This window comes from Pecten maximus, chromosome 11, assembly GCF_902652985.1.
Source record: "Pecten maximus chromosome 11, xPecMax1.1, whole genome shotgun sequence".
Taxonomy (NCBI): domain Eukaryota; kingdom Metazoa; phylum Mollusca; class Bivalvia; order Pectinida; family Pectinidae; genus Pecten; species Pecten maximus.
Genome location: NC_047025.1, coordinates 19997587 through 20025289, shown reverse-complemented (window position 1 = coordinate 20025289; position 27703 = coordinate 19997587). Strand labels below are relative to the sequence as shown.

The window sequence follows — 27703 nt, the reverse complement described above, 5'->3', positions numbered from 1 at the left end:
CGTTCATGGCGGGATATTAAATAGAATGGCCGTCTCGGCAACAAAGCGTATAACTCCGCCGTAGCCGGTCGCAAGCCCGCGTTGAGAAAGGAGGAGGGGAGCACCAACTGACAACACCTAACAGTCGACCCGAACTAATGTTCTAACCTAGAGTCGCGAGTAGAGGTTGTAACCTAAATCGAGACTTTAAACCAGCATCATCAACATCATCAAAATCAAGGCAACAAAGCGGGTGGTGTTATAGAAAAATGGCCGTCTGCAAGTTAAATTGGTCATCTCGATAGGGAAATTACATGTAGATGTTTAGCTAAGATGATTCTGAAACTAATAAACATTATACATTATTCTTTTATCATTTCTGTGCTCAATTTCCCAATCTAGATCAAATATCATTGACACAAAATTAAGATGTTTGACACAGTTTCTTAATATTTCTGTTAACCAAACAATGTAAAGACATTGAATCCTCTGTTATTTCATATGAATCAATACAATAGGTGTGTGTCTGTCCAAGTAGTTTATTGCGTTTCTGTAGCTATTGTCTGTTATAATGTTATATTTAATTCATTTAATTTAATAATTTCCAATGTCCATTCTTAAGTTATTAATTCATTCGATTAGTGACATGGCTCAGACTATACATAGGTACTGAAGGTGTGTTTTTGTTTTTTGTTTGTTTTTTTGTTTTTTTGTTTTTTTTGTTTTGTTTTGTTTATTATAAAATTTATTGAATTATCGGCCTTTTCACCTCTCCATTCAGATCCTGTTGATCTATTTTAAAGTTTAGCATCACTGACGATTCCTAGAAGGACGATACAGCTGTATGTCGCAGTCTAATTTATTTTGGCTTATTAAACTCTACATTTGTTTATAGAAAGGTGTTAATAACTTGTGTCTTTTGTAACATACTAACTTATACATGTAGGTGCAAACCCATATGCATTGATTTAGCATGTGATAAGCAATGTTAAAATTCAAATCCTGGGAATTTGGATTGTGGCTGATATGATAAGTGTTACGGACCTGAACTATGCTACAGATAATTGTTTTCGTTTGGAAATATTTTGTATTCTATTAACACAATAAGGTCGTATAGGGAAAGGAAGTAAGTAAACCTAGAACAAGTTAGAATGTAGATATAATCTATGTTAGCTACTGGTAAAACTCTTATCAAAAGTGTTTTCAAAGTCAGTATAGACGCCAAGGCAATCAGCACACATATGAATATCGCCTTCCACAACGGAGTGAGGAAGAGAAGGGTATTTATATGTAGGTCTTTACTACCGAATGGGTGTGAACATACTGTATTTTCAACGTTTAGTCATAGAAATAGTTCGTGTTTCTTGTTTATCATGTATAAATACTTGACCTGGACTTTTGTTCTGGTTTATTTATCACAGCTCAATTAATTATTGTAATTCTACTTCTTATGTACATTACTACATTACTATTTGGTTAGAAGTAAAATGCATATACCATATGGTATCTTTAGCGTACGATGACACAGTTATTAATAGAAAACGCGGCCACAACAACAAAATGAGACGAGAACACCATACCTTCTGTATCTATTAATTACATCAGTCGGGTACACTACATAGTTACATTAAAAGTATAAAAAATAATGAGTTAATGAAAATTGCAACGTATCTATTAAATTTATCAGTCAGGTACACTATAGCAATATATTTTTTTTTTATATAATTTATCTTTCATTTTCATTTTCATGTACAATCATCATCATCATCATCATCATCAACAAGAACAACAAAGTGAATGTTAACATAAACAGTTCATTAGAGCATACTATCCTGACTGGTAAGATACCTGATTTTAACATCCTCATTATTATCATATTCATATTCATTACACACTGAATCAGAACAACATAACGTCATTGCATTAAGATATACGTCGGCAATTTTTATTACAATACATACTTGCAGCATCATGAAAATATAGAAAAAAAAAACAGACTACTAAAAAAGTAATTCCTCCACATCACATGCTGTGATCCACAACCATTCACAGCCAGACATCATTCACATCTGCTTGAGGGCACAGTATCAAAAACATATAAAGAAATTAATTGCCTATTGTATGTTGGAAATGACTTACCAAAAACATAAATATGTATTGCACTTTATTGACAGGACAGACAGGAAAGTGTGAAAGAAGAGGTTATGGAAAAGAAATTGTTAAAAAGGAAAATAAATAATAAAGTAGTAGAAATAACGGTGGGAGGTAGACCAGATGCAGTATGTTTGGCCTTGTCAAGGGCTGGGAGTGGTTTACTAAATACAAATAAGTGTGCTTCTTGTGATATGTAAAAATTGTATCAATAATAGTTGAAATGGTAATATTTTAATTATACTTGGCCATTTAAACCAAATACCCACCTCATAATTCAACTAACTTTTCCCATTTACTCCATTCCACTTCAGTCTTTTCCTTGGCAGAGTCATCCTTACCAGTTACAATATATTTTGAACTCTACAATTGCCTTAATTTAGTTACCTAAAGAGTTTATGTGTAATGAGTTGTGAAAGCACCTCATTCTGTATATAAATTGTTTAACAAATATGATAATTTCATTATCAACCCTATTTATATAGGAAGATAATAAACAGAAATCAGTCTAAAGAATTTTTATTTATTTATTGAAAAGGAGAGAAGTAATGCCTGTAACGATATTCCAAATGTTTGTGATAAAATCTGTACTTCATTACTTTCCCAAAAAATATATGTGATAGTTTCCCTCTCAGAGTTACACAAGATACATAGAGGGAAGTATCCAGGCCAATTTTACACAGGAATGAATTTATTGTCAAGATACGATGAGCCACTCCGAACTGAAACCATTGGAGATTTGTATTTTTTGGTATCCTGAAATGGAATTTTGAATATTTTTACCCAATCCTTATCATTAAGATCATCAAAAATTAAGAGTTCCATTTCCTTTTATCAGATGGTGTTACATTATTTTTTATCAACTTAACGTAAAACATCTTTGAACCTCATATATGCTAATCACTCCTTTTTTGTACCAGTCGTTATACGAAATTCCCCCAACACATATTTTATTTTTGTTATACCAAAGTGGTATTTTCAAAAGAAGCTCATCGTTTCCTCAATTGTCATGCTGCAAACACAATTGATACCATGATCTAAACACATCTTTCAAAAATTGATTTTTACATTTATTCATGCATAATTGTATTGAAAGATAGATAGATAGATATGTTCACTGCCACAACATAGTAAATCAGTATCAATATGTTTTTTTTTTTAAAGATAAACTGCCATTGTTCAGTAGTGTGGAACAATGCTCAATTCCAACTTAATTTTAAAGAGCAAATAAAAGCATTTATGTTAATCATCTTTAGACCTCCATTAACATATTCTTGAACAATAACATCCCTCTTGACTTTGTCTGACCCGCCATTCCATAAATATTGAAATAGAATAGAATTCAACTTCTTACGAATGTTTACACTTTGATTTGGGAGTAAAATAATAAAATAAAAAAGTGATTTAACTGCGATACCATCAATGATTTAATTATATGAATTCTACCAATAGGGGTTAAGACACTGACCATGTATTCTCTATTTATATATTACATGCTCGAACGCGATAGCGCTCATAGAATATGTTCGTTGGTAACTGCAGGCATACTACCATATACAATTTCAAAATATTGTACAATTCTTATATTTACTGTACATTAAACAAATCGTTAAAATGCCGTAATAAGAAAATAAAAGTCGGGATGTGTTGCGACGTTGGTAACTACGGCAGCTGTAGTTGCTACGTAAAGAAAGACGCCAGTATTGTTAACAAAATTAAAAGGAACAACTTAAAATTTTTGTTTAATACCTTTTACGTTTTTAATTAATTGATCGTCTCGGATGTTTGTGTGTTGACACAGATTCAGTCGTGACGTAGTCGATTGTTGTTAGCCCACCTCGTGGAGAAGTTAAATATGCGCATTTTCCCGCAATATTCAGTTTAGTTTTTGACAAAATACTCACTTTACGTTAGCTGTTGTTAGCCCACCTCGCGGAGAAGTTAAATATGCGCATATTTCCGCAATATTCAGTTTAGCTTTTGACAAAATACTCACTTGACGTTAGCTTTTTGTACAGATTTCATCGGGTAACAGGGAAACATTTCAAAATGGCGCCGTCTAGTTGACGTTCCGGTAACGTCACAAATAAACGACGTCATAATTATGGTACCGATTCCCGCCCTTATTAATTCGCTGAGTGTTTTTTTTCACTGCGTATACGCTAATTTATTCGCAGACAGATTTTACTAAGATGAAGAAGGCAGAGATGTAAATATATATACCGTACATTAGAAAGCTGTTATGTTTTTTAAGATTTGTTTAATTGGAATACAGTTTTATTTCAATGAATTTTTAATTTGGATTACAGTTTCATTTCAATAAATTGTAAATTTTATTGACATTCCATGATAAAAGTCAAAAGGATTGAATAACAGGTAAAGCCTACATGAATTCTCTCCTAAGGTGGCAAATGGATCTTATAGATATGAATATCAAATATATAGATTTACTTTGAAATGAAAAATTACATGCATAACAAACATTTAAGGGAGATAACGCAAACATAAACATTCACACTATATCTATAAAGATCAGTTATTGACAGGCATTGACCAAAAGTCCATGTGCATTTATGCACAGGTAGTCAAGACTCTTATCGAAAATACTATCATATATAAATGTAAAATTATATTATAAATTCTCAGAAAAAATTACTATAAAGAAAAACAAATCATCAGACTATTTACTTCACAAATATACAACAGACAAGCATACTCAACTGTTGACACATGTGACCTATGAGAATGGAGGGATCCTTCATGACATTGTATATGTATACTTATGCATTTTTGAAAAGTGAAAGTTAGAATATGTAACAAAAAATGAATGTACATTATTGTATAAAGTGTAATATAATATATTAGTATGATATAATATAATGTAATATTAAAATAATATAATGACATGGCTTATAGAGATTAAAGCGTCACGATTGATTTACCAATGAACAATATTAATTTTTTTTTTTGGAATACAGTGTTGGCATGTTCCCCTGAATTCAGTTTTTGTAAAGGTCTAGTTGGCTTCTACTTGATAGTTGTACATACTGTACGTGGGAAATACAAATTCCAGAGTTAAAGACTTCAATAACAAGTTTAAATATTCTTTCAATATAAAAATATTTGGATACTTTGAGTTACCTCCCGTTGGTAGATCAGTACGGTTTACGTCGATCGTGGTTTGACGGTTGGGCACAAGAAATTACTAACTTACAGTTGGGTGTAGACTAAAGGTTACACAAAGTGCACTCCGAGTGCACTCTGTTTGGACTTGGAGTGCACTCCGTTTGAACTCCATGTAAACTTGGAGTGCACTCCGAGTGCACTCCAAGTTTACATGGAGTCCTATCAGGCTCCAATTCTACATGGGTCCACATGTATCACATGTACCTGTTACCAAGAACATATATACATAATGTTTATACATAGATTTATACTCTCATACATTTAGACTCCTTAAAAATGTAACAATAAGATATGTGTTACTGTTTTATCTTTGTATATATCATCTTATTATTTTGTTGGTTAATTTTTGGTTGGTTAACTAACAGCATATAATAAAATTGATTTTTTTTTTTATTAGTAAACCCTATAAGCCACGTAAATGTATTTATGCCTTCGCCTATAAACTTTCAAACATTGAAAACTACATCGTGTTCATCAAAACACGCATTTTCTACATTGGTTTTAAGAGATCAAAAATATGTCTGGATGAAAGCAACTAACTAACGCTGCGTTGATTTGTTTGTGGGGGTTCACGGTAAGATGGGGATTACCGAAAAAAAAATCAAAACAAAATATCCAATGAAAGATGTCTGTTATGGTTATCTTATTTATTAAAAATGTTAAATATTTCATAAGAAATGTATATCAGATTTCTTACATTTAATGAGATATACATTTAGCATATTTATAATTCTAAAAATATAAGTTATTCTATGTAAGCGCTGAGATAATTTGAAATCAGACGCATTTTTTGAGATTCATTTTTATGGTCTTTTAGAATCAAAAATGAAATTATCAGAATGTTGTACTAAAAAGATTTAATTCTTTATTTTTTTTTTAGGCCTAGATCTATTTTTTTTTTTTTCATTTTTTTTTCTTTCTCTTTTTTGTTGCGAAACTTTCGCGTTATTTCGCGAAACTTTCGCGTTATTACGCGAAACTAACGCGTTATATCGCGAAACTTTCGCGTTATTACGCGAAACTAACGCGTTATATCGCGAAACTTTCGCGTAATTACGCGAAACTAACGCGTTATTACGCGAAACTAACGCGTTATATCACGAATATATATTGATAGTTATAAAAAGTATCGGCTACTTTTGAAAAGTATTGACATGAGGCACGACAGTTTAGTGAGTTTTTATTTTGAGCTTAGCCTCCTATCCCAAGCTGAAATTTTGAGTTTTTTTAACAATAGTGGATAGTGCTGTTTTAAGCAATTCAACACGTAAACGAACTTTGAAACGATAGTGTTTAACAATAAGGAAATTAGTTCCCGGATATATACGATGTTGCATTATTCATTCTCAAAGAATTACAAAATTCTGGACAGAAAAAAATCTTGGTTCTCGCCCTCCATCTTTACAGTCAGTATCTGATACTCTGAAACCATTTCATCGTCTGATATAACCTGCTGCGCATTATAACGCAAAAGTTTCGTGATATTATACAATTATCGACCTGTTTTCAGGTAAATATGATGATATATAAACAACTCGAGAAAATGATATTTCCCGAGGCCGAAGGTCATCGTATTCACCTGAAAACAGGTTGATAACTGCTTTATTACATGACAAAACTGCAACATTTTCATATTACAGAATGATTATCATTACCTGTCATAGGATTGAAAAAATAATAGTGATCGACTGGAGAAAGGTTCAAAATGACATTTAAAAAGTCAAAGTCAACAATGAATTTAAACTTCATTATTTATTATTGCTTAAAATTCAACAAAATGTAAATGCTAAAACATCTAAAAATTCAGTCTATTAAACTCTGTCCGGGAGTACATACCTACACGTACATGTAAGCATGCATTTTTGACGACACGGATAGTTGGATATTCCCTTGTTACTATATTTGGGTGTGTAATCAAGTTGTTGGATTGTTATGTCACCCTGGATTTGACGTCACGGATTGCGGGAGAGTCCCTGTTATTATATTTGGGTGCGTATTCGAGTTATTGGGTGGTTGTATCACTCTGTAGCGAGAGAGGGTACGGACAAAAGCCCCCCCGGACATTAGCCCCCCCCCCCCCCCCCCCCCCCCCCCCCCCCCCCTAGACATTAGCCCCTAGGACAAAAGCCCCTTCATACTAATCAAAAAGTGGACAAAAGCTCCTTTATATATATAAAAAAAAAATATTAATTTCAATATATGTACATTTTCATTGATGTTGTATTCTCATGAAAAGAAATATATCATTAATGTCTTCATGTGTATCAACAGTGAAATGTCTTTATTTGCACAGGTATCAATTTGTTGTTTTTTTATATGATTTCTTTGATTTTAATCATTCCTAAAATTGAAATGATTACAAGACAGAGCAACATGTTTGGTAAGGCAGTCATTATATTATAACTTGAGACACAGATACTGAAAAAGGAGATGTTTTAGGAACCTGATGGCACCATGTAATCGATGATTATTGCTAAAATACTATTAAAAAATACAGATTTACTAATAGTATATAACGTATACCAACTAAATTTATATAGAAGGGGCTTTTGTCCGGGGGGGGGGGGAGTAAGGGACGGGGGTGTTTTGTCCTACACTGAGGCACGGATTCGGGGTTGATAATAATATTTGATCAAAGGGATAATGTTTAGAATTGCCCAATCTGGAAAGGGGGGAAATCACAGTCATATAATAATATTTCGCGTAATTACGCGTTAGTTTCGCGTAATAACGCGTAAGTTTCGCGATATTACGCGTTAGTTTCGCGTAATAACGCGAAAGTTTCGCGATATTACGCGATAGTTTCGCGTAATAACGCGAAAGTTTCGCGATATAACGCGATGGTTTCGTGTTATTACGCGAAAAAAAATTATTTTTTTTCTACGAAAATGGTCCCAACCGGCTTTCGTAGTTTTTTGTTTTGTGTGTGTGTGTGTTGTTTTTTGTGATGTGAAAATTGACAGTCACCCCTCGAACTTTTGTTTTGTTGATACGTAGATCATGATTACTTTACTTTAAATAGACTTCCCTATTCCAGAGACGTATATACCAGTCTCTGCCTATTCAGATTAAAGTCCGCGATAAAAATTTTTTTTTTAAATCATGTCACGAATGCAATTATCCTATTTCATGCAAAATTAGGGTTTGTAGAAAAATATTCTGACTAAGTCTTTTATGTGTTTGTGACGTCACACACATCTAACAAATCTCTATATTTACATTTGATTCGTGACTTCAGGGCGTAACCTCGGTAGCCAGCGAACCGGTAAATTGTATCTTTGTACAGTTACCAAGCATTAGTCGAACCGGGAGTTTGCTACCTAACGGAAATATTTACCAGCAATATTAATCAAATGTGAAAACTTTAATCAAATTTACATTTGCTAATATGTTGAAATAATGGCGGGAAAACACCATATGTGTATGCGGTCCACGTGTGTTTGTTATTGTTCTAAAAATAGTAAGAAAAAATCAATCTCTTGCGCGCCATACGTCACTTCCTCATAAAACATGGCGACGTGAAGTTCGCAGACCAGCTTCCGTGTTGTGACTTTTACACGTTCGGCGTTGCAGTCCTCACCAGATTCGTCTGGCTTGGGGATTATTTTTGTTGTTGGTAGACACTAACGTCAGTTTGTCAAAATGGCATCCGTCAACAATGTACCTCGTGACATACAAGGTAAAAGCGACACGCCTTCTAACTATGAGGGCCCCTGAAGTAGTGAAGAGGCACACTTCCGTGATGTTTACATCAGCGGTTACACCGCAGTCGTTCGATAAAGGACGTTACTTTTGTTCTTATTAATATTAATGCCTTGTCTTTTGTAAGATATTGTTTAAAAGATGTTAAGACGGTGTTACTGTAATAATAAGGGGATAGTAGATCATAGTAAACTACTTTCAGTTCATGTTGTGATCATTCAAGCATGGATGACGTACTGTCATTTATACTCATTGTCATTAGCTATTGGCCAGGGTTGTATATACATTGATACAACACCTTCAATACATCACTGTAAATTAAACATATTGCACGAATTCAACTAATATATCTTTTCCTTTTGTTAGATTTAAATATCTTACAGAATACATTATAGAATGAAAATATTACTGATTATAAGTTATACATGTTTGTAGTGCCGTGTTTCTGGCAATTAAATGTAAAGTTTTGAACTTGAATGCTCCAGTTGATTTAAGTAAATTTATCAATTAATATCCTATATGTAAATCTTGATAGTCTCAAACTGGAGATTAAAAATAGTAATCTGTTACATATTTTCACTTTGATATGTATTATCATTGAAACCGAGTTGATTACAGTTGACATATGTTGTAATCAGCTGTTAAAAAAATGATTGAGTTAAAGAAACAAAGCCAAACTTTGTTTTGAAAGATTTTCCAAAATGGAGAACTAAATTTTTCCTGTTTTGATACTTTAACATGCATATATATATATGATGACCATGTCTGGATGAAATTACACAAATACCAATGTTAGCTTCAGGATTTCCTCAAGGGGCTTAACTTTGACTTGAACATTCTTACTAAGATACCTGGCATAGATATGTATATATATGACAGAATGTTTACTGTATATACAGTATGCTTTGAGTTTAAACATGAAACATTAAAAAAGAAAACATTTATGTTAGATAATGGGTTTTGTGTTTCTGAGTAACTGCCTCTCTGACAATGAAAATAGCGATAACAATATTGATGATACATTCAGAATTCAATTTTTTTACACAAAATGTTATTCAATTTCAGACAGCATACGTGAGACTCTTGGGAAGAGAGTCAAGCTGTTCATTAAACGTATGGTCAAACAGGAAACAAAAGCTGAGAAATGGGAACAAAGAGTATTGGTGAGTATAGAACTTTCAGCATGTATATGTGTGTGAATGTTTCTCTGCAAAGTGTCTTATGCAAGATTAAGAGAACTGAATAATCTGACCTGCATAAACAAGTTTGTTGCAAATTAAAATTGTTACAGTTTACCCATTTATAGACAAGTTTAAATGTTACATTTACTTGGGGCTGCTGTCCCCAAAAGCAACCCAAATTATTGAAAATGTCTTTGTCACATCTGCTTTGTAGCCTCTAGATCTCGAAGTGATCAAAATGGCAATCTGCTTATAATTATCCTGCTTAACTGACTTTAAGGTCGTGTCAGGTCATCAGTTATCCACATTTGAGAAACTTCCAGGGACCTGCAAAGTTAAAACTATCATATATATACTGGAAAAATGTAGAAGGGATGAAAAAATATTAAGCTTTTGAAGAACAGGAATACAGTTATGATATTTTTCTCCCTTTTCCAGTGAGTTGTTGTATTAGACAGTTTTTTTTTTTGTGTCTGCTGCACTGTGCACATATATTGTAATGACTAAATATTGCAGTTACCATAGGTATTGTGGAAATAAACATGCATTAAATAGTTATGAGAATTCACAATGAAGCAAAAGCAAATGTCAGTTTGTTTTCCAATTGATAATTTTTTGACACAATGAGTTGGTTGAAATTGATAGGTAAATTCTATACAGTAACACATCTTTACACAGTAACACATCTTTACACAGTAACACATCTTTACACAGTAACACATCTTTACACAGTAACACATCTTTACACAGTAACACATCTTTACACAGTAACACATCTTTACACTGTAAACATCTTTACACAGTAACACATCTTTACACAGTAAACATCTTTACACAGTAACACATCTTTACACTGTAAACATCTTTACACAGTAACACATCTTTACACTGTAAACATCTTTACACAGTAACACATCTTTACACTGTAAACATCTTTACACATGTAGTAACACATCTTTACACAGTAACACATCTTTACACAGTAACACATCTTTACACTGTAAACATCTTTACACAGTAACACATCTTTACACAGTAACACATCTTTACACAGTAACACATCTTTACACAGTGACACATCTTTACACAGTGACACATCTTTACACATTAACACATCTTTACAGACTTTACCTGCGTTTTGATGCGATCAGTCAGGTACATAAACTTTACAAAATTCATTTTCATAAAAAGCATATGCATAAGAACTAACAGTACTTAAGAATTTCCTAAGATGAGCAATTTTTAGCTCACCTGCCTGAAGGGCGGCGTCCGTCGTCCGTCAGTCCGGCGTCAACTTTTTCATTCAAACAACTTCTTCTCAATAACCAAAAGGCCAAGGGACTTGATATTGGGCATGTAGCATGCTGGGGTGAAGGGCTACAAAGTTTGTTCAAATAAATGACCTTGGCCTTCATTCAAGGTCACATGGGTCAAATAGGCTATAATCTTCAAACGACTTCTTCTCAATAACCAAGAGGCCCAGGGACTTGATATTGGGCCTGTAGCATGCTGGGGTGATGGGCTACAAAGTTTGTTCAAATAAATGACGTTGACCTTCATTCAAGGTCACATGGGTCAAATAGGCTATAATCTTCAAGCGACTTCTTCTCAATAACCAAGAGGCCAAGGGACTTGATATTGGGCCTGTAGCATGCTGGGGTGAAGGGCTACAAAGTTTGTTCAAATAAATGACCTTGGCCTTCATTCAAGGTCACATGGGTCAAATAGGCTATAATCTTCAAACGACTTCTTCTCAATTACTAAGAGGCCCAGGGACTTGATATTGAGCCTGTAGCATGCTCGGGTGAAGGGCTACAAAGTTTGTTCAAATAAATGACCTTGACCTTCATTAAAGGTCACAGGGATGAAATCGGCTTAAATCTGTAAACAATAATTTTGCGATAGCCAAGAGCCTGCAAGACCTAATATTAGGCCAATAGAATGCTGGAATGTAGGACTAGAAAATCTTTTAATACGAATAAATCTAGCTTACTATGATATTTTAATAAAGAGGTAATCAACATAGTAGAGCCAGGTGAGCGATACAGGCCCATTGGGCCTCTTGTTATTTGTCTCTTGCAATTGAGTGTGTAAATCTTAATGCTTAATGATGACATACAAACTAAGGTGAATTAATTGTTCTGCTCCACATCCTTATCGCGATGTAAGGTATTGTCCAATTATGATAAAGGTGTAGTAATCATTAGTGAAAAAACAATTTTAACATTAACCTTGTTTTTTTTGTTTTTTTTTAGAATTAGTGTCCATTCTGGTATATGTTGTGTGATAAGGTGGAAAAATTGATTGGGTAAACAGATTCTGATATTATTATTCATCTATATAAATAGTCTAACTAGGAAGTGTTTTATCTACGATTCTCCGAGGTGGCTATATGTACAGTCTGATACTCCAAATATTCAATGTAATAAACACAGTTGTTATCAGACCAGGATGTGGTATTATGTACATAACATCAGACAGGTGGTACCTATTGGTTCATTAATAGAGATAAAGATATGTGTTATCACTGGTCAAAACAATCCATCACCTGATGAGTTTACATGACACATGGGACTATTTTTCAAATACAGATAATTAATCAATAATGAATAAATATCAATCACAGAATGTTTTTATATAAATGTGAATGAATAATCTTACAATGATAGAAGTTTAAAATTAAATCATATAGCCAGCCCTTACAATGATAGAAGTTTAAAATTAAATCATATAGCCAGCCCTTACAATGATAGAAGTTTAAAATTAAATCATATAGCCAGCCCTTACAATGATAGAAGTTTAAAATTAAATCATATAGCCAGCCCTTACAATGATAGAAGTTTAAAATTAAATCATAGCCAGCCCTTACAATGATAGAAGTTTAAAATTAAATCATATAGCCAGCCTAAGGTTACCATGATGGAAGTTTGAAATTAGATTATATAATTATATAACCAGCCCCAGTTTCATGAATGCTTTTTGGGAACTTCCTTATATGCCTTTTCGTAGAGTCTATCTGAAGTTGAGGAAATTTCCAAGCAGTGTCGGGCGAATGCTTTTTAATTAATTTTCTATGGGAAAATATTGATTTATTTTATGAAGAATATTTGTTGAACTTATATGTGTACAATTTAGAATTACTAAAGGCTATATGTGTACAATTTGGAAAGACTTATTAGACTGTACGTTCTTCATCACAAACCTTCAGGCTTGACAGAAAAACTATGATAATATCTGTTATGGTAATTGTATAGTTGAATTAAATAAACTAACATGGTGAGAAACCTCTGATGTCTTGACCATATAATATATAGTCATTTGAACTTGCCTGTAAATCATGTAACACACCTAGTTAAATACTTGATTGGACTGGACTTTTTAAACAAGTGTGGGATTATGCAGTTTATTTCTTCTTTTTTACTACTTTTTTAAAGTAATTTCATTAAGTTGAAAAAAAATATATGTATAAATCATAATAATTATCGTCATCATGCGGGAGGGCTTTCATTCTTCCTCACCTGCTACAAACTGGTAAATCTACAACTGTATAGATCTAACTGGTAAATCTACAACTGTATAGATCTAACTGGTAAATTACAGCTGTAGATATGTACTGGTAAATCTACAACTGTAGGTATGAACTGGTAAATCTACAACTGTAGGTATGAACTGGTAAATCTACAACGATATAGATCTAACTGGTAAATTACAGCTGTAGATATGTACTGGTAAATCTACAACTGTAGGTATGAACTGGTAAATCTACAACGATATAGATCTAACTGGTAAATCTACAACTGTATAGATCTAACTGGTAAATCTACAACTGTAGGTATGTACTGGTAAATCTACAACTGTAGGTATGAACTGGTAAATCTACAACGATATAGATCTAACTGGTAAATTACAGCTGTAGATATGTACTGGTAAATCTACAACTGTAGGTATGAACTGGTAAATCTACAACGATATAGATCTAACTGGTAAATCTACAACTGTATAGATCTAACTGGTAAATTACAGCTGTAGATATGTACTGGTAAATCTACAACTGTAGGTATGAACTGGTAAATCTACAACGATATAGATCTAACTGGTAAATCTACAACTGTATAGATCTAACTGGTAAATTACAGCTGTAGATATGTACTGGTAAATCTACAACTGTAGGTATGAACTGGTAAATCTACAACTGTATAGATCTAACTGGTAAATCTACAACTGTATAGATCTAACTGGTAAATTACAGCTGTAGATATGTACTGGTAAATCTACAACTGTAGGTATGAACTGGTAAATCTACAACGATATAGATCTAACTGGTAAATCTACAACTGTATAGATCTAACTGGTAAATTACAGCTGTAGATATGTACTGGTAAATCTACAACTGTAGGTATGAACTGGTAAATCTACAACGATATAGATCTAACTGGTAAATCTACAACTGTATAGATCTAACTGGTAAATCTACAACTGTAGGTATGAACTGGTAAATCTACAGCTGTAGATATGAACTGGTAAATCTACAGCTGTATAGATCTAACTGGTAAATCTACAACTGTATAGATCTAACTGGTAAATCTACAACTGTAGATATGTACTGGTAAATCTACAACTGTATAGATCTAACTGGTAAATCTACAACTGTAGATATGTACTGGTAAATCTACAACTGTATAGATCTAACTGGTAAATCTACAACTGTAGGTATGAACTGGTAAATCTACAGCTGTAGGTATGAACTGGTAAATCTACAACTGTAGATATGTACTGGTAAATCTACAACTGTATAGATCTAACTGGTAAATCTACAACTGTATAGATCTAACTGGTAAATCTACAACTGTATAGATCTAACTGGTAAATCTACAACTGTAGGTATGAACTGGTAAATCTACAGCTGTAGGTATGAACTGGTAAATCTACAGCTGTATAGATCTAACTGGTAAATCTACAACTGTAGATCTAGATATGAACTGGCAAATCTACAGCTGTAGGTATGAATTGGTAAATCTACAACTGTATAGATCTAACTGGTAAATCTATAACTGTAGGTATGAACTGGTAAATCTACAACTGTAGGTATGAACTGGTAAATCTACAACTGTAGGTATGAACGTTAACTGGTAAATCTACAACTGTATAGATCTAACTGGTAAATCTACAACTGTAGATATGAACTGGTAAATCTACAACTGTAGGTATGAACTGGTAAATCTACAACTGTACATATGAACTGGCAAATCTACAGCTGTAGATATGAACTGGTAAATCTACAGCTGTAGGTATGAACTGGTAAATCTTCAACTGTAGGTATGAACTGGTAAATCTACGATTTGATTTTACCTTTAATGTCATTTTAATGCAAAAATGTACCCTTTCTGGTGCCCCGCTCGGAAGTTGACACTCTGATAGGAGGACATCCAGTTGACCCTTGATTTTTAGCAATTTCAGAGATCAAATCACTTTCTCTGAAACCTGAAGGATCAAAACATGTCAAGTAGAAGTGTCCTTTCAATCCAAAGAGGCAAATCTCATTTTTGGGAGTCAAAAACATACTCTCACAGGTCTACTGGAAGCCCTGCTCCGACTGAGTGCAGAGATCAGTGTCATAATTCATAGAGGATTCAAAACTAGAAAATCGAATGAAACATATATATAGGTACTTTTAAAAGACGAAAATGGGATGTGAGTGGAGTATAACATCCCACAGTATATATGAGTATATTTGTCTGGTTTACCAGATTCAACATCTTATCTGATTATATACCTCAGGTCAGCCTTATATTGGATCATGATCATGACCTGCAACTCAATCAAATCCCAAAAAAACACTGAAATCACTAGATGCACCATGTTCATTTTAAAAATGAAAATATCTGGATCAATTTTTGGAAGCTATATCAATTAAAATGATCAATGTTCAACACATACAGTACATAGACGATTAATTGACACAAAAATGGAAATTTTGGAAGCTTTAAAGTAATCGAACTGATTTTCAACGTACAGTACAGTTCAGTACAGTGTATATGTACATAGACAATTACTACACATAAATGGATAAACATAAAACACCACATTATAATGTAAATACAGAAACACCTGGAAATCAATAATCTACAAATTCTTTAATGATACTACCCCCATTGTGCCCCAACTTAAGTGGTTAAAATCGTGGGCATTTCTCATCAAACCAAAGCAAACAATTGAATTGCTTTTAAAACATCCCCGATTCTGTCTACACTATATGTAAAACGATAACAAAAATGTATTCCCTGTTTAAAGTTGTTTTTATTATCTTGCAAAATATTGATTTTGTTTGGACTTTGTTGCGGACGTTATTTTTACACTATATCTGAAAGAGATCCATATATTATATTTAAGGCATTCACCCTTTATTTTGAAGGGATATAAGAAGAGTTTTGATCACTATACATGTCTATATTGACAACACTAGACGTATACACATATATACAGAGTGGTTTGATGACCCATATCTATATTGACAACACTGGACTTGTACACATATATACAGTGGTTTGATGACCACATATCTATATAGACAACACTAGACTTATACACATATATACAGAGTGGTTTGATGACCCATATCTATATTGACAACACTAGACTTACACATATATACAGAGTGGTTTTGATGACCCATATCTATATTGACAACACTAGACTTATACACATACATACAGAGTGGTTTAATATTGGCGACATCTAGGGCAGCTGTGTTTGTAAATTGAGACCACTTTGAAAACTTTTGAGTGACATAATTTAAACTGAAGTGCTGTACTTTCCACATGTAAAATAATGTAACAGGAAGTAAGAGTTTGACGAGGAATTTATACGGAGATTACCATATATACAGCTCTATAATGTCACTAGGCTACAACTAGTATAGGCTGTCAGAGGTTTACATGTTTTATACAGAGATTACCATATATACAGCTCTATAATGTCACTAGGCTACAACTAGTATAGGCTGTCAGAGGTTTACATGTTATCGACAAGTTATATATATTGCAGCACATTGTACATAGAGGATCTTACGTGAACGGCTATATGTAATATGGAATGTTAAACATGTTCTATAATTTGACATGGTCGACGTGAATCGTTAGGCGATGATAGGTGAAATATCCAATTATTGACAAATTTAATTAATTCCATTTAATGTAACCAGGAGTTTAAGATTTTTTCTGTCACATTTTGGCTCCGACGGCATATATAGTGATCATGATGTCAAAGTATTTTTGACATCACTATACTGTATTTACATATTTACGTGTGATACAATTAAGAACATGTAGTATAGGCCAGTTTGTGATACTGTATACCTGGTAATTTTCGCCCCCGTTTAATTTTCGCCATTTTCGCCCTTTGATGATAGGGCGAATTTAAGATGACGGCGAACATTTCAAGCTCAATTGCAGGATTTACAAGTTATCGTACATAGGCTACTTGTAGTCGGATCTAAAACATACACTGTACCCTCGTACTTTTCAAGTGTGTTATATCCTATACAATTACAAGCAACACGTGTTATATATTTACACTAAGTTTATAAAATAGGTTATTGTTTTATTCAAATCTATGCATGTGAAATAAAATCTAGATCTAAATCTAGGCCTTGTAAATTTGCGATATCACTTGGAGTGAATATCGGCTAAAACAGCGTACTAGGTTTAGTATATTTGATTTAAAACAAAAGCTATAAATACTAAGTACATGTAATTTTTAAAGTGATGCACACAGATAGGTCTCTGCCATTGTGAAGACTGATTTTATGAGTTCACCGTCGCTTGTGGCTTCAATCGATGACAAATGAACAAAAGAAAACACTGGTCAGTAGCTAGATATAGACTTCTAATTAGTCACGGCATGGTGAACTTACCACTCGTCGTGTTTGCTTAAAATCGACCATGCACACCTAATACTGTTTGAATCAATATAGGCTAAAAGTAAATCTGAACACAGGTGAACGTTGTATATTTCACACCTGATTACATTTCACACCTCATCGGGATATGCAAAGAAAAGAAAATGGGGGAACTGGATAAATCCTGAGTGTTCCGAGTGCAATTGTATCGAGAATTCCGAACGGAATTTTCCGATTGTGAACGAGGAAAATACATTTCTTAAAAGTAGTTTAGGGCGAAATTAAAATGGGGCGAATATCTTTTGTGTTGCTCAAGGGCGAAAATAACCTGGGGCGAAAAATACCAGGTATACAGTAGATATATAGTAGCAGGGTACATTATCCACACAGACTAGGTGTCTGATATCTTAAGTACAAGCATTTAATTTTCGTTATCTCACCAAGCTCTTCAAGGTTCATTACCAGACAGTCCCTCCGATAATGATGAAACTCAGAGGTACATAGTATAGGTTACGTTCCTGTGTAAACAGTATATATCACTTCCCAGAATCCTGCGTGTAGTGTATAGGTAGAATGTGGCCATGCAGTACAGACTATACAGTAACAGACTGAAACAGATAATAAATGAGGTGATAAACATTATAACTCGATCGATCTACATGTACTTGTATTGTTATTCTAAGTTTGCTTGCAATCTGAGATTGAAATCAATTCCAAGACCTATAGTTAAAATGTGACGAAATAAATTCCAACCCCAAGTTAATATGTGACAATTAAGATCAATCCCAATACCTAGTTAAAATGTGACAAGATTAATTCCAAGACCTAGTTAAAATGTGACAAAATTAATCCCAAGACCTAGTTAAAATGTGATGAAATCAATTCCAAGACCTAGTTAAAATGTGATGAAATCAATTCCAAGACCTAGTTAAAATGTGACAAGATTAATTCCAAGACCTAGTTAAAATGTGACACCACCGTAATATCTGAAATCATGATCTGTCGGGCATCGTGTAAATCAACCAGTAGATATTGTCTGTAGAAATCAGAGGAAAGTTACTATAACAAAGATATTTGTGTATTACATGTCTGAGGAAAAATTAAATTAAAATCAATATTTCATGTCTTTCTTATAAAATTGTAATTTATATTGTCTTTTCAAACATCCATGCAGTTGTTTGGTGAACAGAAACTCTTTGATGTCACCTAATTATACTTGCTGAATAAATGATATCTATATATAAACCTTATCCATTCCTGATACTCTGACTGATATTTACTTTTTGCAATCAAAAATGACAGTTGCCTAATTTCAGCATCTAGAGTTTCTGTATAGATTTTTTAAAATCTTTATAAAACAAATAAAAATAAAACCAATTAATATTAAAATTAATATATTTAATATGTAATTAATTTCACATTGTCTAAAGGGATATTGTGATTTTTTTTGTCTGCAATTGGGTTTGTGAACAATAAATTCTGCAAAAACTATGTATAGCTGTTTGCATTCTCTCTTATTACAAAATGCTATATACCACAAGGAGACAGAAAAACTGGGCTTGTTATCTTGTCTCATTTTGGCCATTCGATATCGTAAAAGAACCTGCTGACAAGACTTCTTACAGTGCGATATGTTAGATCTTACATCAATATATACATCACAGATGGGTTAAAGTTCTCAGTATTGAAAGGTAATGCAGTATTTTGGAACACAAATATACCCCACCTGATCCCCGTCATACATCTGTACATGTCTATTAAGTTTTTGTTGCTATTCTACTTTTTTTTGTTAAATCTCACTTTCACTCACGAATGTGTATCGTACAGAACATGAATGTGTATTGTATGTATCAAGTCACTGTTATAGCAGATGTTCATTGATGGTTGTTTCATGTTGATACATCTCATGTTTGCCAACCCTGCTGTAATTGATAGCTTGGGACCTGAACTTCCCTATGTCTTTAAACATTACAGTGACTTACAATTGTGAATATGTAAAAAAAATAATACATTTAAGAATTGAAGGAGATGAACTTCCCTTTTGAATATGTATATAACTCACAATGACTTGTACAGTACTTGGAACATGAATAAGCAAGGAAATGATTGACGCTTATAAACTCTAGATCTGTACATAGATGCCAGTCTGGTTAGTAAATAAGTATATATATATTTACATGCATGTATTTAGATGAACAGGAAGTTAATATTTGTGGTGAGTTACGACTGAGGACCGATTTCCTTAGCCCAGTAAACAGTTACATAGCTTTATACTGAATCTCAACCTTATATTTCCTCAGTCAGAAATACCAACAATTTGCTGGATGTTAAATCTTATTTTTTTTCAAAGACTTTGAATTTAAGAGTAGATTATGATTTTTGAAATTTTTCAAAATGTGAGTAAAACCAGAAGGTTCTATAATATTTTAAATAGATCGATTGTTTTTCAGTTCATAAAAAAGTTTAAATTTCAAATAACATGAAAGTATGTATGGATTGGGAAGTGGAAAGGCAAAACTTGGAGTACATGCATGTATATGATGCAATATATGTTTGTATTACATATAAAATGTTGTATATAAGTCATTCAATGCTGAATGTTTGTACAATTACCGAAATTAGCGATGTCACAGCGGGGCTTATTTACATATATATATATTTAAATCCATGAATAATTTTAACAGAGAATAGAGTTGTTTCCCTTGAATTAATAGTGATTACTTATATTTAGCAAGTTAACGTTGCTAATAATCAGAATTATAGTAACATTAGCTGGTATATAAATTATATTGTCCTATTTTCACCATATGTAATCAAAATGAATATCCTAATAAAGATTGTTTCCTATCTGACTTCAATATATAAACTTTAGGGTCACTTGCCAATTGGCAAAAGCTGAATGAAAGCAAACGTAAAATACTTGTTTTTCACCCAAGTGACTGAAGTTTGAATCCTCAATCAGATTATAGAAGTTTCAATTATCAGAGCTAGAAAACAGGTTTTCCTGTTACTCCAGTTTCCTCCCAAATTAACAAGATTAAGATAAGTTGATAAACTTGTTTCCTTTTCACCAATAAATATACAATGTATCTATGAGAAATTAGATTTACGTAAAATGTTGCAAAGATTTTCATACAACTGTGAGTGGGAGTTGTTTAACAGCCAGGTGATACACGCTCATCACACTTTGTCTTTGTGATATTCACTCTGCAAAGATTTCAGCCATCAGAGCAACATTATATTCCAGCAATATGATTAACCCTCGTAATGTTCTATGAGATGATACAGGATTTTAGGGATGAATATATTCAATGACTGATCTTTATGACAGTATCATTGACCTCAGATTGACCTTAATTTACAAGTGGACATGTACACTAGCTCATTCACTCTAAATAACCACAGTGTATAAGACACATGCAGTGTGTGTATTGTCTTCACCAAACATCAGATGTTTTGTAATGTTGATACTGTACAACATATATGCCTCGGGCAGGTGTGTCCAGGTGGAAAGTTTGTTGAGACCTAGCTGGACTGTAGTTAGCAATTACCTGTGGTTTATGAGGACATTATTGGACAATAATCTGATGAGCCATATTACACTTTGAGTATACCTGTAATGTATGATGTATACCTATCTATATCTCATTGTGTTACCTGTGTATTATGGGGAAGTCTGTTATATCATGATCACTAGTTTGACCTTTGACCTATAGCTACATCAAAGAAAGAGTTGGTGAATATAGTAGGCACCATATCCTACACTACTTGTCACTGGATCCTAACACTTGGGACATATATATATACATGTATGTCAACCTAGGTGAGGTGGTGTGTACATGTCTGTATATGAAAATTAGGTCACTCTGACCTACCATTTGACCTTTGACCTATATCAAAGAAACAAAGTTGCATTCTTGTTAATGTTTTCTCTATGCAGTAGTATCATGTGAAAAGAGAAATAAAATGAAGTTGAATTTTTTAATTTCACATTTGTTGGGTCCTGTAACTATATAATGGCCAATGCAAATTGTCTTGTATGAGTTAGTTGTTTTGTAAATGTACAATTGTGAACTAAAATAATTTGATTTCAATACAGAATCAGAGGATGGGTATATAATTATAATTGTTACCTGTCTCTCTATGTAAATGTAAATCAAGTATTTTCGACTGTTGACCGGTCAATATTTTTGACTGCTTACTGGCGAGGAACATCTGTACGCGCCGAAACACCCAAATGATTATGATGAAGCGTCTTTCTGATCGTGATTTGTAAGCATTATCTCTAGCAACGCTCTTTAGATTCAAAGTCAGAAAGGTTTGAAGACATCTCATATCAGGGTTTGTTGTATCTAATTGAAAATAGGGATTCGGCTACCACATAAAATGTCATAAAAGGGTTTGTATGAATTCTTACAGCGTACTGCGAGGCCAAAGGAACGTCAACTTTGGATCGCGTTCCTCAGCCTAATATAATAGCGGCCTTGAATTGGGAAACAGTTCATTGGGTTGGTCCCAACACCTCGGGGAAGAGTTTTAAAACACTGTTGACTGATAATTAAGGCATGAAACAACTGTATGATGCTCAATAAAATTCCATAATAGGTAATGCTAAGTAGCAATATATAGACACCATTTCTTAAAAAAAAATTCTTTGTTTCGTACCCTGATTTCAAATAGATTATAATACTTGAAAATGGTTTGAACTGTGGCACAGCTAGTGTCTTCTGCCTGTTAATTTGTCAACATTTCCTACAAATCACTACTTGTCATGAATGACTCATTGGATTTAGACCAAATTTGATCTGAAGTAACCCTTAATTATATGTAAAAGGGAACTAATTTTGAATGAAAAGTGGATCTGAGGGGTGAATGTAGAGTCAAGTAAATATAGCAATTAATTTTTTTGAAACTTCTGTAGGAATGAAATGATTTGGTCTGAAGCATCCTTAGATGAAGGGAAACTAATTTTGTGTAAAATGTTGGCCTCAATCTCCATGGGCCTGATGGGTGGGGCCTAGTTAGGGGAAATGTAGCAATCCTTCTAATTTATCTGTAGGTATATAGGAATGAAAAGATTTAGGGTATCCTTGCATTGGGTGAAGGGGAACCATTTGTTTTGTATAAAAGGTTTGACCTGTCCCCCTGAAGAGCCTGTAGGGCAGGACCAATTTGGGTCATATATATATATACATGTTCCGGTTGCAAATTCTTTGAAATCCTTTTACTGAATGAAATACTGAAGTTAGTCAAAATGTCAATTGAAGCATCCTATGGGAAAGGGAAATACATTTTGTATAAATGGTCAGATAGGACCTTCAGTGGCCTGAGGGGTACGTGGGCCGGAATATTGCAAATTCTTCAAATCCTTCTTCTTCTATTTATATATGGCAGGATTCAGTCCAAATTGGGTCAATATATAATATATAAGCTATCCATTTGTAAAGAGAAAATTACCCCTAGTATTTGCATGAATTGTAATAGAACTTCAATTAGTGTTTTGCCGTAATAACTGAATACCCAGGTGCGCAGTACAGGCCGCCTCTTGGCAAGTTGTTAAGTTTGTTGCCTTTGAGTTTTCTGTAAGTGAATTATGTGCTTATAAATTCAAATCCAGTATATGTAGAACCCTTATATGTAACAATAATTAGAGTAAGTCTTAGGGAGAAAAAACAAATTGTCAGACAGGTGTAGTATATAATTTCACAAACTAGCAGGTCGAGGTTAATCTGCCAATATTGTAACAATAAACAAATTGTATATTGCACTTAAAAATTCCCTTTCCCTATAGTTCAGAGATTTATTTAATCATTGATGTCATTTTTTTTTAGTTTCATCGGGGTATGAAACAAATTTTGTTTGCAAACTGTATGAATCTGCGTAGCGGATTCTTACAGAAGTTTGCAAACAAAATTTGTTTCATACCGCGATGAAACTTAAAAAAAAATTGACATCAATTAATGCTTATAATTAATTTTTGAAAATGATTTTCTAATTTAAAACATGTTTTATGTACAATTTTACTGGTTTTAAATGGGATTTTTTTTCTCAAATCAATACGCAACGTCAATTGTCGTATTGTGACGTCAAATTTTTCACGCTATTCTCGGAATTTCTTTCATAGAAGAATGAAAAGAATTTTTCGACCAATCACATTTGAGTATTTACCATGAAAACAAAGAAAAATTAATTATATGTATGTAATGACACGATCTTCTACGCACTATACCTGTAATCAACGATCTTCTACGCACTATACCTGTAATCAACGATCTTCTACGCCCTATACCTGTAATCAAGGTTTAGCCATCTAGACCTAGTATGTCTTTCTGAGCATACCTAAATCAGCTTTTAACCAAATATTACCTATCAATTTCTAAACATATTGTAAAGTCTGACATACATCAATACACTAGCATTGTAAAATTAAAAATGAAATATTTTTAAAACCATGAATCAATTTAAATACATAGATTTCCATTTCATGCAAGAATTACGAAACTGCAGCCATCCCAAAGCTCTTTAAAGAGTTGTGTTTTTTGAAATGATAACTTCTAAGAATCATTTATTTTGAACCTAAAAGTGAATATGTGTAATCTTTATAACCCGCTACATATATTGTAGAGTAATTTATTGTACAGAGTAATAAGGCCTTGATTACCTACATATTGGAAGTCCTTGCCTTCCGAAGAAATTGCAGTACGGTACAATTGCTTAATCATACGGAATACCATTACTGGTAATTACTGGACATTTTAAGTACATGTATAGTTATATAATTACAACTTTATTTTGTAGGTTTTCTCAGGATGCCGACTGTTTGTATTCATTCCAAAAACACCAGCCAGGGTAAGGATTTTTTTTTTCGAAAGTTTTAGCAGTTAATTGTGATAGTCAATTATATTGTTGTCATATATATTGTAAGATTCTATGTTCATATTTAATCTTGTAGATCTCTAGTATAACAAAGCAGCATGGTGCTATATACCTACATGTATATAGATTTTATTTTCAGTTTATATTATAAATGGCAGAGTTATTCAGATACAAAGCTTAATTATACTTCCATTCTGGCTCACAAATTATTTTCACCAGGAAGTAGGGTGCCAGTTCAGCCAGCCCCTGTATTCCTGTTTATTTGTTAAAGTTGTTAGATAAACAGATAATATGATAGTACCCAGATCTGGACAAATCAGCTGTTGTAATAGGTCTCCGTTTACCTCTTAATGAGGAGAGTCTATTGTGTGGGGGAAGTCATGGTGAAGGGGTCACACATGTGGGTACAAAATTATGTTGTGGTTGTGTAATATTCTGTACGGCTATACTATACACACCCTCTACAACTTAGTTATATAGGGCCAAGGTAATCTGAAACGGTTGGTATTTATCAATTGATTATGGAACTATATAATGTTAATTAGAACAGGTAAGTATAGACTGAAATGTTAATCAGACCAGGTAAGAACAATCGATCGGATATATAACATGCATGAGTTGCTATGTGTTGTAATTCATATAGTGTTATGTATATGTATCTGTGTGTTTTAATTTGCATTGTAATCATTAATTTTGTTGATGCATATTACTGTATGTGTTAATCACAATTGCTAAACTCTCCTAGTAGTGGCAAGTGTTATTATCTGAACTACACAGCTGTATAATTATGTTATGTTCTGGTACCTATCACTTGTAGCAAAAACTTACAATATAGTATTGTATTTGAAAAAATTCAAAAATTGAAATAGGACATATTTCTTTCTTTACAGCTGGAGAATAACTTTAACTACCTGGACATACAAGCTATAGAAAGTAAAAAGCCAAACCAGGTATGTTATATCATTTAAATCTTAAATAAAGTTCCTGATTGATTTTAATATTTAGATAAACAACAATGTATCAGGTTTCAATACATGAAACATACATATTAATTACTAATTAATTAAGTTATACTATACAGACCTTTATCCTGCAATATTAGCCCGTTTTCCAGCAGTTATAAGCCCACTCATATGTACATTCTAGGGGCCGCGGTGGCCGAGTGGTTAAGGTGTCCCGACACTTTAACACTAGCCCTCCACCTCTGGGTTGCGAGTTCGAAACCTACGTGGGGCTGTTGCCAGGTACTGACCGTAGGCCGGTGGTTTTTTCTCCGGGTACTCCGGCTTTCCTCCACCTCCAAAACCTGGCACGTCCTTAAATGACCCTGGCTGTTAATAGGATGTTAAATAAAAACAAACCAAAAAACATTCTATACATCCCTCATTCTGTCTGTATTTAATTGGATGTTGCAGTGTTCTTGTTTGTTCCTGCAGTGTTCAGAGATATACAGCTTCAATATACCACTACTGTGAATTGTTTCTTACAGTTATCAGTGACTGTAGATGGAAAGACGTACAATTTTGTGACGCTGGAGGCGGAGACTGAGGAGGTGAATCACATGATCACACACCTGGCAGTATCCCTTCGTCACATCTTTCCAGATTTCACCATAGAGTATGTACTAGTGGAGAATTGTCTTCATTTCAATTTTGTTTTTAATAATGACCTTTCATATGAATGAACATATACATTCAAGTGATTTAAAGAACAAAACAAATTTAGATGATTTAACAAACAATACAAATTCAGGTGATTTAAAGATCAAAATCAATTCAGGTGATTTAAATACAATATAAAATTCAGATGATTTAAAGTACAGTGGCAAATTCAGGTGATTCAAAGAACACTATACATTCAGGTGATTTAAAGAACTATATATAAATTCGGGTGATTTAAAGAACAATAGAGATTCCAGTGATTTCAAGAACAACATAAATTCAGGTGGTTTTATAAATTCAGGTAATTTACAGAACACGATGGCTACCAATTATTGAACCAGACATTCTCTATTTCTAACAGGAGGTTAATAAAGAAAATAGATGTGTGCCCACCAGAACGTACAAAGATGATGACAGATATGACTAAAAACATCTCCAAGGAGACTGGTCCATGTGGAGGATACACAATGATGTATGCTTGTATGTGTGACTACCACAGCCTACCCTTCAGGGCAGAGGTGGAATGGGTACGTAAATATACCTGTGTGTGACCCTTCAGGGCAGAGGTTGAATTGGTACGTAAATACACCTGTGTGTGACCCTTCAGGGCAGAGGTCGAATGGGTACGTAAATATACCTGTGTGTGACCCTTCAGGGCAGAGGTCGAATGGGTACATGAATATACCTGTGTGTGACCCTTCAGGGCAGAGGTTGAATTGGTACGTAAATATACCTGTGTGTGACCTTTCAGGGCAGAGGTGGAATGGGTACGTAAATATACCTGTGTGTGACCCTTCAGGGCAGAGGTTGAATGGGTACGTAAATATACTTTTGTGTGACCCTTCAGGGTAGAGGTCAAACGGGGTACTTAAATATACCTGTGTGTGACCTTCAGGGCAGAGGTCGAATGGGTACATAAATACCTGTATGCTATCAATATTAACTTAAGAATTGTGTTTTATATTGTTTTCTTAATCCACAGGATATCGATACAATCTACTTGTCTCAAGACTCTAGGGAACTCTGCCTTCGTGACTTTGACCACTTAGAACCAAGGTGAGTTATATATC

The 27703-nt window shown here is 33.5% G+C and overlaps 1 protein-coding gene across 1 annotated transcript in view; it reads left to right on the top strand.

Moving 5' to 3' along the window:
- Positions 1 to 8835: 8835 nt before the first annotated feature.
- Positions 8836 to 27703, top strand: part of LOC117337029 (F-actin-uncapping protein LRRC16A-like) — an 84162-nt gene continuing 65294 nt past the window's right edge. The window contains exons 1-7 of the mRNA XM_033897777.1: positions 8836 to 8995; positions 10084 to 10181; positions 24895 to 24945; positions 25863 to 25922; positions 26462 to 26589; positions 26995 to 27160; positions 27616 to 27689. Coding sequence (XP_033753668.1) covers positions 8959 to 8995; positions 10084 to 10181; positions 24895 to 24945; positions 25863 to 25922; positions 26462 to 26589; positions 26995 to 27160; positions 27616 to 27689 — 614 coding nt within the window. The 5' untranslated portion in view covers positions 8836 to 8958. The remainder of the gene's footprint in view (positions 8996 to 10083; positions 10182 to 24894; positions 24946 to 25862; positions 25923 to 26461; positions 26590 to 26994; positions 27161 to 27615; positions 27690 to 27703) is intronic.